We start from the raw sequence: 19247 nt of genomic DNA on the forward strand, positions 1-19247 counted from the left end.
CTTCACAGCATTGCAGAGTGATGATCTAGGAACTACTGCAATTCCTTAAGCAAGGGAAATATGAAAAATAATTCAAAGGTAAATGGCCTGTGTGTTTTCTTTTTACTACTTTGCTGAGTGCAATAGTTTACTTTCATGTCTGTATTTTGGAACAGCATATTTCGTCCTGACTTTTCAGAATTCCAGTTAACAAATGTTTGGATATTTCTGGTTTTGTAGTGCTGGTTTTTAGCCAAAGTGAATGTCTCATCCTAGAGCGATATCTACTAATTGGACAAGTTTAATCTTCAGTCTGTGTACATGGAATAGGATGGCTCAGGGGACTAGAAATGGTGTAGTCTACTCTTTCACCTCTAAGTTATTCATTTGAATGTGGGCGCAAGTATGATCACAAGACACTTCCATCTGATGGCTGTGGACAGTGAACTTCCTTCCTTTCTAAAGGTTGATGCAACAAGGTCGCGCTGGCGACAGATTGATAGGACAGCATGAAGAAAACTCAGTCTTCCACTGCCTATGTCAAACATCTTCTATGGATCAATGGAGTACTTCAGTTTCCAGAGCTGTCAAAGATACCTGTAATGATCTTATAAAATGTCTTCCTTACAAATTATTCCTTGACTTTGTTTTATATGATACATGATAATGTACTATGTGATAAACTCAGGACAGACAGCTGCAAGGATGGGGTAGAAAACAGTCCCAGAAGGGTAAAGGCCCTCCTCCTTATCAATTGACAGAGGTGACAACAGGTCAATCAGGTTCAGCTGAGAGGAAGTTACCTGAGGTCAATTAGGATCAGTTGATTCCAACTAAGGGCTGCTAAAACCTTTTTAAACCTTCCCCTGTTGGGGAGGGGGGGGGCGGCAAGCTGCCAGTAGGTGAGGAGCAGCAAGCCTCACCAGGACGGGAGGCGAGGCTGCAATTTTCCTCCCATAAGGGAGAAAAACAAGCCTCAAAGACTGGCTGAAAGAAGGAATGGACTGCCCCGTGTAGCCAAGAGGGACTGTTTTACTCCAAGCCCGTCTCACCAAGGCTAAAAACAACTGAGGCTGGTGAGACCGAGAAGATGCCTTGTCACAACTAGTCTGGTCCCTTAAACACCCTCATTTGCCTTTCCAGTCCTCCTTCTTTGTTGTTAATTTCTGCTGCTTCAATTTTAAGTCCCATAACCTCTTATAGCCCTCACCAATGCTGATAGGTGCTCTTTGTTTGCCTCCTAAATAGCAGAAACTTAGAAGTGAGATTTAGTTCTTTGGTGTATTGATTTGTTTTTTCATAAACACAAATGTCCACCAGCCTGAAGGCAGAGCCTATCAGGTTGGATCTGCTGTTCCTTACACAGAAAGCTCCACTAAAGATCTTCCTAGGTGTCAGAGATCACTGGTCTTGAACCTGGGCCATTGGTCCCCAGGCAGTGATCGGACTTTGGGTGCCACCTGGCAGCTCACCAGTGGAGAAGGGGGTTAGTAGAGCTCTAGCTCATAAAGGGCTCAGCTCACAAAGCTCCTGATTGGGGGAAGACGACAAGCACAAATTTCTCAGATGCACTACTTAAGCCAGGAGGAGATGCAGGAAGTTGTCTGAGCAACTGGTTGGATCTCTGGTTGGCTGTCATTTTGGAGCTTGCCTACTCACCTGAGCCCTGTCTTCCTACTTGTTACTGGTTTCTACCTCCTGGCCTGTTCCTGGTTCCTACCCTTCTTATCCCAGATTCTCCTCCTGCTTCCAGGTTCCTGCTTTCCTGCCTCACTCCATGTCCCTGCTCCACAACCCTCTCCCTGACCCTTGGTTTGACTCCATCTGACCCCAGCTCCGGTCCTGACACCGACTATAAGGCTTCACCACTCAGGCCCCGGTCCTCACAGCTTGCTCAGACCACTTCAGCTCTTCCAGGCTGAGGATGGTCCTCTGGATTCCCTTGTTCCCTAAGGGGCATTGGCACTGTACAAGAAGGCAATCCATCTGCAGACAGACAACTGAGCATTGCATGTGCAGAACGAGCAGCTGGCCTGCTGAGAATTAGGCACTGGGGGAGCAAGCCCACCAGCTTCATGCAAAGAACAGTATGCACTGGACTTGACAGCTGCACTGTCACCCAAGCTGGTACCTGCTGTCCTTCAGCCTGTTGAGTCAATGTGAGTAGACTTGACCCGACAGCAACTCACTCCTAAAAAGAGAGAGGACCAATGACGCCTTAACCTGTCTTAGGATGACCCGGCTCACCATAACAATATTTCCAGTTGTCCCACGAGGATCCTAGCCTGAAGGAATCTGAGAAATGAGCCAGCCCAGGCTCAGAAAAGGAGGCTAGCCTGAGCATTCTGACAGTGTTCCCCTGAACCTCGCACTGAGGTCCTGGCTGGAACACAAGCTGGTTCCTGTTGACCGGCACTGCACCTACAAGAGCCAGATGAGTTACGAATCCTGGGGATTCCCCAACCACAACCTCCACAGAAGGCCCTTATGGACTGATGTAGCAGACAACTTGATTGATACAGAAGCAGCCCAAGTACTACAGATTCCCCTGTAGACCAAGCTGTTCCAGACCTAGTAGAGATGTTCAATGGGGGGTTCTTATCCTCTGAACCAGTGGCCATGGAAACGGTTCCTCTTAAGTTTACTATCCAAGATCATTGAGAGACCCTACAGTTCAGTACCATCCATTCCCCAACTTCCCTGTGACCTTGGATATGTTGTGGTGGCCTTCCACATCCCCCTTGTCTGCTGGCAAGAACTAAACATTGTCTTTTTTTCCCCTCAGAATCCTGCCAGCAGCACTGCTTGAGCCCAGGAAATGGGCAGCACTCAGTAGTTCCCCAGCAGTAGCAAGCTGGAGTAGCCCAGCAGAACTGTCCCCTGATCCCGGTCCTTGACTTCTATCCAATTACAGTGATTACAATGATGTCTTCAGATGGAAAGAAAACAAAAATGTAGGCACCTTGCCCCCGCACAGAGACTTTGATTGCCCAGTCAAGCTACAACCAGGGCAAACATTCCATTCAGGCATCTATATACCATCTCCAAGCCTGAACTAGCTGGGCTGTACACCTACATACAAGAGAACATTGAGCTTTATTCATAAGTCCACCTTGCCTGCTAGGGTGCCAGTCCTCCTTTGTCTTTTTATCTTAAGGAAGCCTCTGACTGTGCATAGATTATCAGGCTGTGAATCAGGTTGCCATCTGAAATCATTACCTATTAAAACTACCCTGAACTAATAGACTGCATGAATGCCATTCAGGAATACATGCAGCTGGACATCAGGGGGACATACAGCCTAGTATGTGTTAGAGTTGGGGACGAATGGAAGACCACCTTTTGAACTCATTAGTCACTTCAAGTATCTTGTGATGTCAGGCAAGGTTACATTTTATTAATGATGTACTGTGGGACGTTTTGGATCAATATGTGGTAGCACACCTGGATGCCATACTTTTTTGGCATTTCCATTCCATCCCAAAGAGGCTGTGCCAACATGGCCTCTACAATAAGCTAGAAAAATGTACCTCTGATCAATCCACTATAGAATTCCTTGGATTCATCCTATCTCCTGCTGGTATTGAAATAGCTGTTCTAGGTAAAGACCGTCCCTGGGTTGCTAGTGCCATGGATTATTCACAAATTACAGTGTTTTCTGGGGTTCACAAACTTTTATCGACTGTTCACCCTGAGATTCTTGCAACAGATCACCCTCTCACTGCCCTTGTCTGCAAAGACACCAGGTTCTTCCACATTCTCGAGATCCAGCAGGCCTATGAGCAATTAAAACTTGCACTGCTCCTATATTAGTCCACACAAGTTTTCATCATTGAAGCAGGTGTTTCCAACTTAGCAATTGAAGTGGTGCAATCCCGAAAATGCAGTCCTCAATGATTTGCTACATCCATGTGTCTTTTACTCCATGAGAATCTCACCCACAGAGCAAAATTAAAAAATTTGGAGAACTCCTGGCAATTAGTAGCACCACTTTTCAAAGGTGATCTTATCTAGGAGTCCTGTACCCTGTCCAAGTGTACTCTGATTATCAGAACCTAGAATATAGACTCATAGAGTTAAAGACCAGATGGGATCATCACGATTATCTAGTCTGACCTCCTGCATATTGCCGGCCACAGAACCTCATCCACCCACTCCTGTAATAGACCCATAACCTCTGAGGTACTGAAGTCCTCAAATCATGATTTAAAGACGTCAAGTTAAAGAAAATCCACCATTTACACTGGTTTAAACCTGCAAGTGATTTATGCTCCATACTGCAGAGGAAGGCAAGAAAACCCCAGGGTCTCTTCCAATCTGATCTGGGAGGAAAATGCCTTCTTGACTCCAAATATGGTGATCGGTTATACTCTGAGCATGTGGGCGAGACCCACCAGCTAGATACCTGGGAAAGAATTTGCTGTAGTATCTACATAGAGCCAGGTTTCTCAACCAGTAACAACTTTGGTGGGTCTTACTCCTTTCGTGCTTTGATTTTGTATTCTCTTATTGCCCAGGAACCAAAAATAGCAAGGCTGCTGCTCTGACCCGGAAAAGAGACTGTTACGCTGAATTAAAAGATGCAACCACTAAAATCTTCTCAATCCTCAAGTCTCCTAACTTTTTGGCCACACATTTTCTCTATAGGTTCAACATCAATCAATTTTGGACTATATTGCTTATTGCTCTAAAAGTAACAAAATAACCTCTCACCTGGGTACCTACTCTTCATTGTTGCAGAGCTGGCAGGAGGTGCTTGTTGCTAAATGCTTATTGCGTTCACCTAATTTTTTCTTACACTTCCCTTATTCTTAACAATTTTTTTTTTCATATTCCATATTGCTTGGGAAGCATAGTTAAAGATGTTGTGGCATTGAATTGCTTCTTAAGTAATCCCTGCGCAGCCAGATTTTTTTTTTTTTTTTTTTTTTGCATGGCATGGATAACTCTTAAATGTTCCTCGTTTCAAGCGATGTCACTCTTCTTTTTTTTTCTTTCCTCCCAAAGTCACTCCTATGGTTCATATCAATTTGGTGTCCCCTCCCTTTTCTTATTCAAAATTAATTACAACAGAAATTTTAAAAAATGAAACTGATCATAGAAAGGATTATTTGTACTAAAGGAAGGAATCCCTTGCCATTTTGAGTTCCCAGCATTAATACTTTTTTACTGGCCTTCATTTTGGGTCTCTGTTGTACATTGCAACCCACAGTTTTGTCCATGGCAGGTTGATGTGTATGGTGGAGTGGCCTCCAGCTGGTTCACAATGTGGACTTAATCTAGTAGTTCCGACAGAAGTAATATAAGAAGCCAAATTTTCACTGTAAAAACAAAATTTGTTCTTTTTCCAGTCGTAGAACAAAATGCAGTTACACTGAAATTTGAAACACACAGATACACAAATAGAACACTGGTGTCAGGTAACAGAAGGAAAGCTTGTACTCTTTCATTGTGGAAAAAGCCTATTCTGTTCTAAATAGGGTGAAGGGAACTTTTCTGAAACTTAGCAATACATCTTTATATTATCTGTTTCATGTACTACGGTTGTATAAGCAAGAAGCTTGGATGTTTTGCTGATGTATCTTGTTGGATTTCCTCTCATCTTTAAGTCTTTGTTTACTTTTACAAGTATATTGAGTTCTATAAAGCTCTTTAATCGTATCCTGCTTTCTAAAATATAATTAAGCCCCCACCCTTTGGGAGTGATATTATGATTTTAAAGCCACAGCTTCATGGGAGTGGGAAGTGGAGGGAAAAAATACCAGCACCATTCTCTATCGCAGGGGTGGGCAAACTTTGTGGCCCGAGGGCCACATCTAGGTGTGGAAATTGCATGGGCCATGAATGCAGGGCAGGGGTTTGGGATGTGGGAGGGGGCTTAGGGCAGGGGATGGGGGTGCAGAGTGTGGGAGGGGGCTCGGCAGGGAGTTGGGGCGCAGGAAGGGTGCGGGATGCAGCAGGGGGCTCAGGTCAGGGGTTAGGGGGCTCAGGTCGGGGTTGGGGTGCAGGGTGCAGAAGGTCTTTGGGGTGCAGGCTCCAGTCCGGCACCACTTACTTTGAGCGACTCTGGGGTGGCAGCAGTGTGCAGTGGAGCTAAGGCAGGCTCTCTGCCTGCCCTGGCCCTGCACCGCTCCCGGAAGTGGCCAGCACCACATTCCTAGGGCACCATGTTCCCGGCCAATGTGAGCTGTGGGGGGGTGATATTTGCAGGTGAGGGCAGTGTGCAGAGCCCTCTGCCCTCCCTTCCCCCAGGGGCTGCAGGGACGTGGTACTGGCCCCTTCCGGGAGCGACGCAGGGCCAGGGTGGGCAGGGAGGCTGCCTTAGCCCCGCTGCACCCTGGGGCTGGCAATCCTGCAGGCCGGATCCAAAGCCTTGATGGGCTGGATCTGGCCCGCAGGCCATAGTTTTCCCACCCCTGCTCTATAGTGTGAGGAGAGAAGCAGACTCACCACCCCCTTTGGGAATCGGAGGGGAGAGGAGCATGTACATTGGTAGCATCTATACCTGCTTGTGCACCATCAGCTTAGGGCCAGTTATGATCTGGACCTTTAGTAAATATGGATGGGATTTTCAAAGAGACCTAAGGGAGTTAGGTGCCCAATGTCCATTGAATATCATTGAATTCCCTTAGGCTCAGGTTTTCAAAGGAGCCTATGTCTGTAAAGATGATATACTGTTTGTTTAAATACTTTAAAGACAATGTTTTGCATATTCTAATTATTTGGGTTATTGAGCAAAACCTTAAAACACTGATTTCTATCTTTAAAATATTTTGTTATCTCAACTCTAAGCCAGCAGTTACTTATGGGAGCATGTCAACATTCAAAAGCAATTTTCTTTGTCTTCAAAGACAAAGTGTAAGGCTCATCTCTTTGGCCAAGCATTTACTTGACATTGGGCTAAAACTGTCAGATGAAAAGGATTTCAAGCAGGAGAAAATGCCCAGAGCTGCTTGAAGCTGTCAGGAAGATTTTATCGGTTTCTGTGCTGAGCATCAAAATTTTTTATTGCCAACAACATATGCTCCAAATGCAGCGCAAGCTTTCGGGGGAGCATAGATCTTCACTGAATCCCTTTCCCAAAAGCGGCAGAAGCTCAAGGCCTTTTTGTGTGAGGGTACAGGCATGGCCCAGCATCAGGTTAGAGCCATGTTCGGTGCCTAGAAGCTGCAGCATTTGATGCCTCTGCTGGAAAGAACTGCAACATTCTGATGTTTCAAGGTTCCATCAGAATTTCCAGAATAAGAGGCCAAAGAGGCATTGAAATCCTTCATAGAAGAGTTAGATGGCCAGACCAGAGCTTTCAGGATACTTTGTTCATGTCCCTTTCTACCAACTAGTTCCACGCATGGGCACATCAGACTAGTGAAGTACAAAGCTTCAGATGTTTCATGGTAATTGCCTTGCCAAACAAGTTTACTTATGACTGGGTCACAGTGTTCTTTCAGTCTTTTTGGACCATTCAGTGCCTTGAGAGGTTTGCTTGATAAAGCAGCTTTATAAATAACATTATATTGTGTGTGTATGACCTAACAAGCCCCAAAGGGACAGTGTCTCTCACAGTAGTAGTTCTTAGTCTAGCATTAAGTACAGAGTTAGGGCAGTTCTGTGATCTATGCAAAACAGGTGCAGCTAATAGTATTCTCACAGTAAAGAACACCCTGTATGCTCAGCTTTGCTGCTTTAATGTTTCCTTTAATTTTTTAAGTTCATGACTTAAATGGTGCTTGAAAACCATTGCCAGCCATGCTGAGGAGAAACTGATGGGCTAAGCTCAGGGCCACCCGGGTGGGGGGGAGTGGTGCAATTTGCCCCAGGCCCTGCAGAGGCCCCCACGAGCGTTTTCGGTGGCGGGGTGTCCTTCAGTGCCCCCGAACACACCCGGAGTGAAGGACCCGCCACCGCTATCTCTGCTCCGGGTCTTTGGCGAAGTGCCCTGAAGACCCGGAGCGAAAGGAACCCCGCCGCCGAAGACCCCAGGCCCTCTGAATCCCCTGGGTGGCCCTGGATAAGCTACAGGAAGATATTTAGAAGCCATAATACAGTACTTTTAGTTAAGGTTTCTGTAGCTCAGTGATGCTTTTAGCTAATTAGTCACACTGGCGATCAGGGAGTTAATATCCACTGGCTTATTTACCCTGCTGTCTTTGTATTTTCACTTCTGTTTGTTTCAAATCACACTGCTGCCTTCCTAATGCATCCAGAAAATGATGTGCCTTCAGACCAGAAATCCATTATACCCAAATATCTAAACTCCATCTTGGCAAATATTGGGCATGAGAGTTAATCAGAGTTGAAAAACTGCTGACAGATAGCTTGAAACTACATCCTTCAATCCCTTACTTGCAAATATCTCAAAATGGTTTCATCTACAGTTGATGATTATGTACAACAAACCCTTGCAAACAGCTGGTGGTAATATGCATACAGATCTTAACTGCATACAAATTCTTGTATGTCAGATTGCAGCATAGTAACATTTGGTGGTGGTCAATGATCTGCTAATTCACGAGTATGGTTATGGTTGGTGGCTGTGTCGTTTTTGAAGGTACAACTGAGTTGCTTTTACTAAAAAAAAAAAAAAAAAATACTCATTTATATACAGTAAAGCAACAAGTTGTTCTCAAAAAGGAAAAGGATATTTTTATCTTAAAATGTGGTGACATAGAAGTTGGAATTTTATAACTAGGTAAGATGATGCCTATAGTGGACTGTGGGTCTTTTTTTGCATGTGTGTGGGGTAAAAATATCAGTGACCGAGGAATCAGGTGTGTTTGATTTTATGAAATGGTTTATGAGATGCCTTCAGGTTGTTCATGTACTTTGCACGCTCCTGATAACCATGTGAATGTATTTAATAAATAAAAGCCCTATCTGCCCAAAACTCCAGTAACAGGAGTATCCTCCCTCCAAACAATGATTTGTCAAGGAGACTTAACGGTTTGGAGAGAGGGTGGGATGGGTTAGAAAATCTTCTTGGAAAGAGACAATCATTTAATCAAGAGGGAAATAACTTTACGTTGTCATAATGGGACTTAATTCCATGTTGTACAGGTTCCTCGCATATCTGAGGCTATTATACTTCCAGGTCAGTACACACTCACCTTCCAGGTCTGTTCAACATATATAGCACAAACACACACATTGAAACAAAGCATAATTAGTCTTCATCTAAGGTTGGTTTGAGGTTGTTCTTTTGTCTTAATTAACTGATGTCCAATTTCTGAAATAAATCAAATACTTATGCTCAGGGTTTTAAAGCTCTTTTTTATGGAATTCCTACTTCAGAGTATTTATCATTTTGTTTCATAAAGTGTCTGTCCAGAGATATTGTTGGCAAATACTATGACTGTACTTTCTGTTTGCAGACTAAAAAGTGTTGAGATTATCATCTATCTTGAAATTCACAGGACTGCCCTGGTTTCATGAGTCTGCCTCAGGTTTTACAGGCTTGGCATGCAGAACTATGAGAATTCTGCATTTACTTCACCTGTTGACACAAATGTGATGATGTTTCTTCTGAAAAACAATGTTGTATCATGCAGTGACACACACTGATGCAACATTACAACACCATGTCCCAAATGCGCACTGCATTACAAACTTTGTGTCAAGAGAAATGAATTTGGAAAGAGAGCTGTAAAATGCATCCCTCTCATTTCATCATAGTACAAGTAACCTCTGCCAGCCTGTCAAAGCAAGAGACAGGAGCCCCCATTTTGAAGTTTGCATCCCACGTACTATCTGTCCTACTATTTCTTTTTTTAAATTTAAGAGTAAGTGCTTTATAATTGTCACTTCCTTCCATTCTGAGCCATCAGTACAGAGAGCATTCTATCTGGTAGATATGTTCTGCATCTACCACTCAGAGGAACTAGATAGAGTAGATTTCTGGAGCTGCCTATCCATTATCAACCATAGCTATTAGAGGGTGATTGTAGGTATGTGAATTAAACTGAAAGAGCAATTATAAATCTTCTTTTTTTTTTTTTTTAATTTTTATTTTAGCTGGGAAGTACAAACATTACCAGACTCACCCATTCATCAGGCATCAGTCCAGTATAATTTTGGTTTAAAATTTGTTTTCCTTCTATGGATAAATCATAGAAATGATTCAGTTAATTAATGCTCATGTAGTTGTGTGGAAATGCTCATTTACATTTTTCAATTTGTACTGCTCCAAATGCTTGCTTGCTTGCTTGCTTTATAAAAAAAAAATCCCATAAATAAATCTTATGCCCATAAATGTCAAAGTTCAAACTTTAAGCTTAATGAGTATTTAGAAACCACATTCCTTGTGATTTTTAATAAGTCATTTCGCAAACAGTGATAGAAGCTTCTGAGGTTTGCTAAAACTAACATGCCTTTTGTTTTTTCTAGGGTAATAAATGCAGGGAAGAGCACACACAATGAAGACCAAGCAAGTTGTGAAGTGCTTTTTGTAAAGAAGAAAACTGGAGGCACTAACTCCACACCAAACAAAAACACGTCTACCAAACGAAGGTCCTCACTGCCAAATGGAGAAGGACTACAACTGAAAGAAAACTCTGTAAGTATCCTCCACTAATCTTGCTGTCTGAATAGAAATACAAACTAACATAAGTAGACAGAATAAGACAAATGAAAAACCCAAGAATTATTGCTAAGTGTTGAAGATTTTCTTGTTACCCCTCTGTGGCCTAGTTGGCTCTGCTTTATCAAAGAAAGCTTCACTTGTTTTACTTAGCTCCACTTTTGGATTTTGAATTTCACGTGCTGCAAAATGTTTCTCACTTAAAGGGTTTTCTAATTTAGAGAGGAGACAAAAAATGATAGGGGACATGCTAGAGGTATATAAAATAATGAAGGATCTAGAGAAGGTCCATTGGGTGGACCTATCGATCCTTTCTCATAACATAAGCCCAAGAGAATGTAACCAAAATTTAAATTTAAATTTAAAGGCAACATATCTAACACAGATAAAAGGAAATACTTTTTTACTATAATACATATTTAATAAGTGGCATTAACTGTCACAAGATATTATTGATTTCAGAGTAGCAGCCGTGTTAGTCTGTATTCGCAAAAAGAAAAGATATTATTGAGAGAACTTAGTAGGATTCATAAAAGAAATAGTCCTTAATCATGCATAGTCTCAATATTTATATATAAATAGGAGTTAAAAGGATATATGTACTTCATGATATAAGTTAATCATTAAGAGCACTGGGTATGGAAGAAATTTCTCCTGTGGACAGATTTTGACATAAGAGGGTTTCTTGCAATCAGTGGGAGATTGGCCATTATTAAGGCTCAGATTTTGTCACAGCTATTTTTAGTAAAAATCACGGACAGATCAAGGGCAATAAACAAAAATTCACAGAAGCCTGTGACCTATCTGATTGATTGATTGATTGATTATTTATTTATTTATTTATTTATTTTTTTAACTAAAAATATCCTTTCCAAAATGGAGAGGGAGGAGGATCCAGCAGCCACAGCAGCTGAGGGCTCTGGAGTCTCCTCCCTGCCCGCCGTGGCTGAAACACTGGGGGGGTCCACTGCCACTCGCTGAGGCTAAAACGCTGCAGGATCCCCCGCCATGCTGGGCTGCTGTGGGGAGTCAAGTGGCAGTGGAAACTCTAGGGGACCCTCAGGGAGCTCTGGGATCTCCTTTCTGCCTAGCACCTGGGAGCTGCTGCCAGCAGCGTCTGAGAGCTGCAGGGCTGCCTGCTGACAGCTCCAGCCCTGGTGCACAATCGTAGCCTTAGCCATTGTAGAATATACTGTATGTGGCACGTGTAGGCAGACACTACATGACACTGAAATGTGATGTGTCGATGACAGAATGCATCCATTGGTGCCATTTAGGTGATTGCTGATCTGACAGGCAAACACAATCTTCCCCAGGATGTTTTCAACTTCATTTTTCACTCAGTCTTTCACAAACTAGGATTATTATTTTAAAGCCACCATAAATATATGTGGAACTTCTCAATTAGAGAAACATATGTACGAACAAGTAGAAGACACAGTCTCGGCCCTGAGGGTATGAACAGGTAAAAGGGAGTGGGGGAAGGTCTTAACATCAAAACCAAACCCAAGAAAACGGGGACAGAGGAATCTTTATATTTGATCAGAGTGAGTTTGAAATTGTTCAAGACACCAGGACAGCAGAGAATGATGTCACCAAATAGTAATAAGGCTCTTTTTAAAAGGTTACTTCAGCTCCTCTACAGATTTTGTCAAGGTCCTGATATTTAGACAAGTTAAACTTCCAATTGCCTAGGCAAAATAGTCATTCAGTTATGAATTGAACTAGTTCAAACAAACACTGAGATTCATCAAATCTATTCAGTATTTGCATGCACAACTGATCATAATAGCCATGTAAACATGTAATGTATGACTTGTACACTCAGAGTAATTGCACATGTGTACCTCATTTGGTATTTCATTTTAAAACAAGTGAAGACCATGCTAGTATCCTGCAGTATAGTACTAATTTGAAACGCATACAATTAACTGTTGCATCTGTTTTTGTCTTCCTGCTTTAATATACTGTTTTGATGTTCATGGAGCATAGGAAGTATCATGCCAGATCACACTAATATTCTATCTAATCTAGTTTCTTGTCTCCAACTGTTGCCACAATCATATGCTTAATAGGAAGGTAAAAACCTTATGTTTGTCTATTTACGTAATAGTTTGCCCAAAGGGAATATGTTTTTCCAAATCAAAAGCAGTTAGTAGTTTTATATCCCTAGTTTACATGATTTTTAATTTGATCTAAATGTAACTCATTAGTCAATAGATGTTCTCATTATCTTCTCCATGATGAGAGTTCCACAAGTTAATTACGTTTTAAAGCTATTTTATCAGTTTTAAACTTGCTGACTGCCAGCCTGGTTAAATGTTCCCATGTTCCTGTGTTATGAAAAACGGTTTATAGAATCTGAGGTTTACCTTTTCCATACTATTTGTTATTTAATATACTGCTCTCCTGCCCTTTTTTCTTTCAAGTGAACAGTCTTAATCTTTACAATCTTCCTACACACAAGTCTTTCCATAATTCTAATGTTTGTTACCTGTGTGTGGGCCTCTTCAATTTCTGCTGTATTTCTCTTTTTGAAAGAGGTCGACCACAAATAAACGCAGTATTCCAGATGAGGCATGATTGGTCTTTGATAGCATGACAATATTTACGGTATTATTTGCTATCCCATCCTCAATACATTTTCTTTATATATCCTGTCTATAGATTTACCTCCATATTTGCTAAATAGAGACCCCAAGAGGATGCTATAACATATACTAGCACTATGGGGCAGTGCACCTTACAAAGTCATGTATCTGACTACTGCTTGCAGATTTAAAACTGCAAATATAATATTTTCCCAAAAGAGGGAGCACATGGCTAGAGAAACTTTGCTACTAGAGGGCAGTCTTGCTCCAGCAGCTAGTAGAGTTTTTTTTCTAGTTGTGTGCATGCTGGACTGAACCTATGAAAAAAGACAAGATCTTTATTATTATTAATTATTTGTATTCTTTAAAGCATAGCAGATCTTTTATCTGTATCTGTCTTTGGCGTTGTCCCAGTGCTAAGGATACTGTATTTTTAATATGATAGGATTTTGTTTTTTTTTTAATATGAGGAAGATTATGTAAAATGCAAGCACTTCTGCATCACATTAGTATGTAGAAATAGAGATGAGACACTTCAATGCATGTGTCTTGCTGGGATGTTATTTTACCTCGTGGGTTGTTAGGAAAAAGGCCAAAACTGAGTTCTGAAGCCACTCAGTAGGGATATCCCAGACACACACTCTGAAATATTACTGTGATTATTAAAGGGTTCCATGTAAATAAAGGAAGGAAGAGGGGAAGAAGGAAAAGATTTATTAAGTAATTGTTTAAGGGAAAAGGTATTTAAAATAGTTAAAGCAATTACAAAGAAAATGCAAATTAAATTTTGAAATCTTTTGATTTATTATTACCGTTTTTCTTCAGATTTCTTTACTACTTGACAGAACATGCTCTGCAAGCTCACATGCCTTTTCTTGCTTCTCCTATCTTCCGTTTTTCTCATATTCCCTGGGATGCTTGTATGACTTCTAAATGGCAGCCAAATTTGCAAGTTGTAAAATCCTTTTCATTTAACATTGGATCAAAGTAACTAGAAATCCCCAGCCCCCGCGGACCAGAATGATTGAAGTGCTGCTTGGAGATGTGTGAGATGCCTGCCAAGCAATACTGAAACATAGTTTTCAAGAGAAGTTGCCATCTGGTGCAGTAAGTGGCTTCCAGCAGAGTTTCCTTTGCACCTGGAGGTGGGAGAGAAGCACTGCACTAGGGACCTTATCCTGCAAGCTGTTTGCAACCGTGAGGAAGTCTGTCCACGTGGGGGAGCCCCATTGAAATCAGTGGGGTTCTGCATGGGGACAGGAAGCTGCCTATGTGCATCAGCTTGAAGGATTGGGACCCAATTCCTCAAAGCTGACCTGTAAAGTTAGAGCCTCCCAAGAGGAGGAGGAGGAGGAAGGTGGGACTATACAGAGGAGGTGAAGCAAGAAAGGGATGCAAGGCTACTTTTTTGCCCACAAAAAGCAAGAAAACCTGGAAAAGGGAAATTAACATTTTTATTTTTATTTTTTTAATAAAACTAACAAAACGACAAAAGCAGCAGCACAAGAAAAGAATCTAAAAGCCTGATCCTAAAGTAAATAAGATTTTTCCCATTGACTTAATTAATTAGGTTTGATCCCAAATTGGACATTTTGTTTTAATTGCAAAGATTATACTTAAAAACTATATTAAAATATCATTACATTCTGTAAAAAGAAAAGGAGTACTTGTGGCACCTTAGAGACTAACAAATTTATTTGAGCATAAGCTTTCATGAAGTGAGCCGTAGCTCACGAAAGCTTTATGCTCTAATAAATTTGTTAGTCTCTAAGGTGCCACAAGTACTCCTTTTCTTTTTGCAAATACAGACTAACACAGCTGCTACTCTGAAACCTGTCATTAAATTCTGTGTTTTGGATCGTCAGCAGCTGTGTGGAGGAGAGAGTGCCCTGACAATATTAGATACAGTTAAATAAATAAAACAAGTTCCATCCTATTATATTGTGTTAGGATATTGCCATGGTTGCTGACCAGTCAGAATGCAAGATTTAATATTAGTACTTATAATTGACTAATATGAGACAATATTAACTTAAAGCAGAATAATTTTGATTGGTTAATACTGTAGTGTCATTCATGCATATCCAGTTTCAAAGTGTATCTGTTTTTTGTGTGACTTAAGGTTCATTGCACAACAATGCCTACTGTACATGTCATGTGTGACATCAGGAGGTGTTTTTCCAACCATTTGGTTAGTGAAGGTGACAACTGGCCCACTTCTGTCTGTTGTTAGACTCACAGGTATATATGTTCAGTTGTCCAGCTTGCATTTTGAGGATGCATTTGGAAAAAATTTGGGTGCATTTTTTGCACTTATGATTCATTGCAGGAGTTATTACAACATACGAGATTGCAGGTGCTAATCAAATGGTTGGATATGTAACTATTGAGATTTGCACCTGCATTTCATGTGCAATGGGAGGCTAGTTTTCAAAGTTTGCCCCAAATTGTACCTGAAAGTTTGCCCCAAATTGTATTGCTGTGTACTGTAAGATTTTTGTCAGTGATTCAAGCTCTTATTGTGCACATACATGCAGTCTCTCACATGATTCTTTGTCTATTGCTTTGTTAAAAACAAAGGCCACATCTCCTAAAGCCTGCATATTTTTAAAAGGTCAAAATTAATTTCTTATAATTCAAAACCAGGAGACTGCTGTTCTAGCTCTCAGCCAGGTCCAGTAGCAGAGGAGCCTGAAGCTGATTACATCTCATAGCAGACTAGAAATGCATTTTGGGAATCAGTGCGGTGAGAAGGCTGCTTTTTTTTATTATTGTTCTTATTATTCTTATTATTATTATTATCATCATCTCTCCGGTGCCTAGTCAGAGGTCTGTATCCTTCCCAAATTTAAAAAATAAACACATTAGATTTCTTTCATATTATTATGTTTTGATTAATTAAATTTCTAGTTGAAAGACACTGACCAGCCAAACAAGAAGTGGAGTGGGGAGAGGCAGGATTGAGAGACAGTTTGAACTGATTTTAAAGCTAATTTCACAGGGAAATTATTTGTGAACTGTGTGCTTCACTCTTCCACTATCCCGCCACAAAAACCAGCTGGCTAGCCATTCTGGCTATTCAAAGCTTTGTTTTGTGATTGCTGCTGAAATAAAAAAATATGTGCCCAAGTCACTAAGCGGCAGCAAAAGTTAGTATTTTTTTGGCCCTCATTACCGTAATGTCTGAATGCCTCACAATCTTCAATATTTTGATCTTCACATCTCTCTATTGTAGGGAGCTACCTTATTCCCATTTTACAGGTGAGGCAAAGAGAGTAAGGGCTTGTCTACACTGGCAAGTTTCCGGGCAGTAAAGTAGCTTTTGGTGCTCAAACTGCAGATGGGAACACACTGCCAAGCCACTTTGTGAGCAGAAACTCCTCAGTTGCAGCGCTGCAAAAAAATCACCTCAATGAGAGTCTAAGGCTATTTGCACAGAGGCTCCAGCACTCTATTGCCTGTTAGACACTTGATTGCTTTCTGCACTGTAATTGGCCTCTGGAGCTGTCCCATAATGCCTCAAGCAACCGCTCTGCTCATTGTTTTGAACTCGGCTGCCCTGGAGACGTGCCCCTCCCCTTTCAAAGCACCGTTTCTACAGCCGTTGGGTGCTGTGCTGATCTGCTCCGGAACGCAAAGCTAACCATTAATGTGGAATGCTTATGCTGTTGAATACAGAGGCATGGGGGTGGGGGTGGGGGGTGAGAGAGAGAGATTGCTGTGTAGAGAGCCCAGGGAGAGAGGTGGGGGCTGATGTTGGGGGTTTCCCTCTCCCCCCGGCCTCAGGACTGGTTGCTTCCTGCCACTGTCTGAACTTACAAGACAGCATGCTGACACACTCTGTCCGCCCCCAGACATTGTCTCTCTCTCCTCTCCATACACACACGCGAACACTTCTGTCACACAAACTTCCCTCCCCCACCAATTTCAGTTGAAAAGCAGCTGGCAGTGTAGTCGGATGCCCGTGGAACAATGGGATTGGGAAACCTGCATCATGTGATGCTGTGCCTGCCCCAGTGCACTGCTGTCTTGGCTGTTCTAAGAGCTGCTAATGCGGATGCGCTCCAGCGTCACAAGGAGCATAGTGTGGACACGCATCAGCTGTTTAATTTCAATGTTTTAATAGAAGTGGTATAACTTGTGGTGCAGAAACTTGCCAGTGTAGACAGACCCTAAGTGTTTTCCCCAGTGTCACAAGGAAAATTTGTGGAGGAACAAAAAACTGAACCTGGGCTTCCAAGTCCCAGGCAATGTCCTTCCCATTGGACCATCCCTCTTCCTGTACTTGCATATTGCGAGAGGCATCACAAGCTGAAAATAAATAAATACTTGCTTTAAAAGTAGCCTTTTTAAATTGTTCCTTTAAAAAAAAAAAATCTGAATCTCATGATTTCTTGCCTGTCCCCTCTCAGGAAAGATTGCCAGTAGATAGCCATGTGTTCCACGTCTTCTCTAGCCCCAAACTAAAACACATTTATTTTGTTTAATAGAATTCTTTGAAGTTATCAGTGCTTCCATTACAGTACATAACAGTACTGGCCACTGTTCACACACATAGTGAGAGAGTCTCTGCACTGTAGAGCTTAGTCTAAACAGACAAGATAGACAAGGTGTGGAAGGGGAAACAGGTGCAAAAGGTGAGATGACTTGCCCAGGGTCCCACGGCATACCAGGGGCAGGCTGGGACTGGAACCCTGTCTCCCGAGTGTTCGGTGTCCCCTCCACTGACCCATGCTATCTGTCAAGTTAGAACGGATAAGCTTCATCATTCCAAATTCATTTCATGGTGAAAATATTTTGTTTGTCAGGGATTTCTGGTGTCTGATACTTTAGTATACTGCAAAGGGGGCCCATGGTCTGCTATGCTGCCTCAGGAGATGCAGGAGCTAATCAGTACTGGAACTCGGTGAATGATCTCTCATGTGGGCAGCTTAGGGAGATAGGGTTAGAGCAGCTATGTCTGCCCCCATCCATGCCCTCCTGGTTAAGAGGAAGTTGTTTCTTTTCCTTGCTCTGGTGAAGTTGAGGCTCTTGGCTGGAGCAGCCCCCAAGAGTAGGATCTTTTTAAAAAAAAAAAAAAAAAAAACTGAGCTAATTCTGTGTTTTGTAGCCCTGCTGATGGCATGTCTGTGGATGACACTATTCCTTCCTCTTCCCGTAGTTATGGGTGACAGGGAGGAGAGGGGGAGTGTGAGCCGTAGCTGTGTCAGGAGTGCGGCCTGCTCTCTCTGGTCCTGAAGTAGAGCCCGGTGAATATGCACCCAACTGGGGCATAGGGAATGAGTAGTAAAGTCAGGAATTAGGGGCATAAGTGAGCAAGTGGGAGGCCGAGGAAGTTTTTGTGTGTACACTGACTCACTCAGGCTTCCTTCCTAATCCAGGGAGGGCCACTTGTCCAGAGAATACTACTTCTTCTACAGAAGAAGCACTGCTGACAGAACCAGAGAGCCATGCTGGCATAGCATCCCCTCTGACCAGCAAGGGTCTTCCTTAAATGGAGAAACTGACTCAGGAGCAGAACTTCTAGCACTGCTCTTAAATCACCTGAGGCAGCAGCTCTTCTCTTCTCTGCCCCATCCTGGCACCTTCCCACTATAACAGACAGAGGAGGAGAGCTGCCAGAGCCTTCCTACAGTAACTGAAGACGAAGAGTTACCACACCAGTAAATGGCGCCAAAAAAAAAAGTGAGAGAACTACAGTAAGCAGAAACAGCCAAACAGGGAGAGGCAAAATGCCTGTCTGCTGTGGACATCTCTGTGCAGGTCTTAATGACTTAGTATCCTGCTCATAGGTGTTAATACTTGTTCTCCTTAAAGAGTGAATTAGAGCTAGTCAGAATATGTGAGGGGGAAGCCCTTCTGCTGAAAAGTTTGACAAAACCCGCTAAACTTTTTGGAATATCAAAAACAAAAATTTTTCAGCTGAAAAACTAAGTGTTTGTATTAAAAAATGGTGCCACTTAGTCTCATTTGAGTTGTAGTTCAGGTGCCTTATGCTCTCCTCTATGGGCTGCTGTATGCTCTTTAGCCAGACTGCATCTTCCAAGATGCACCACTTTCTCCTCTCTTTGTGAGGGAAGGGCATCTGTGCTAGGGGTCACTGG

The 19247-nt window shown here is 42.3% G+C and overlaps 1 protein-coding gene across 2 annotated transcripts in view; it reads left to right on the top strand.

Annotated features, from left to right (window-relative positions):
• The window catches only part of PPM1H (protein phosphatase, Mg2+/Mn2+ dependent 1H), a 225245-nt gene that overhangs the window by 109965 nt on the left and 96033 nt on the right, over positions 1–19247 (top strand). For both annotated transcript variants that reach the window (XM_038396952.2, XM_043494125.1), the window contains exon 2: positions 10360–10528. In XM_038396952.2, the coding sequence (XP_038252880.1) occupies positions 10360–10528 (169 nt within the window). The remainder of the gene's footprint in view (positions 1–10359; positions 10529–19247) is intronic.

Source organism: Dermochelys coriacea, chromosome 1, assembly GCF_009764565.3.
Source record: "Dermochelys coriacea isolate rDerCor1 chromosome 1, rDerCor1.pri.v4, whole genome shotgun sequence".
In the NCBI taxonomy this organism is placed as follows: domain Eukaryota; kingdom Metazoa; phylum Chordata; order Testudines; family Dermochelyidae; genus Dermochelys; species Dermochelys coriacea.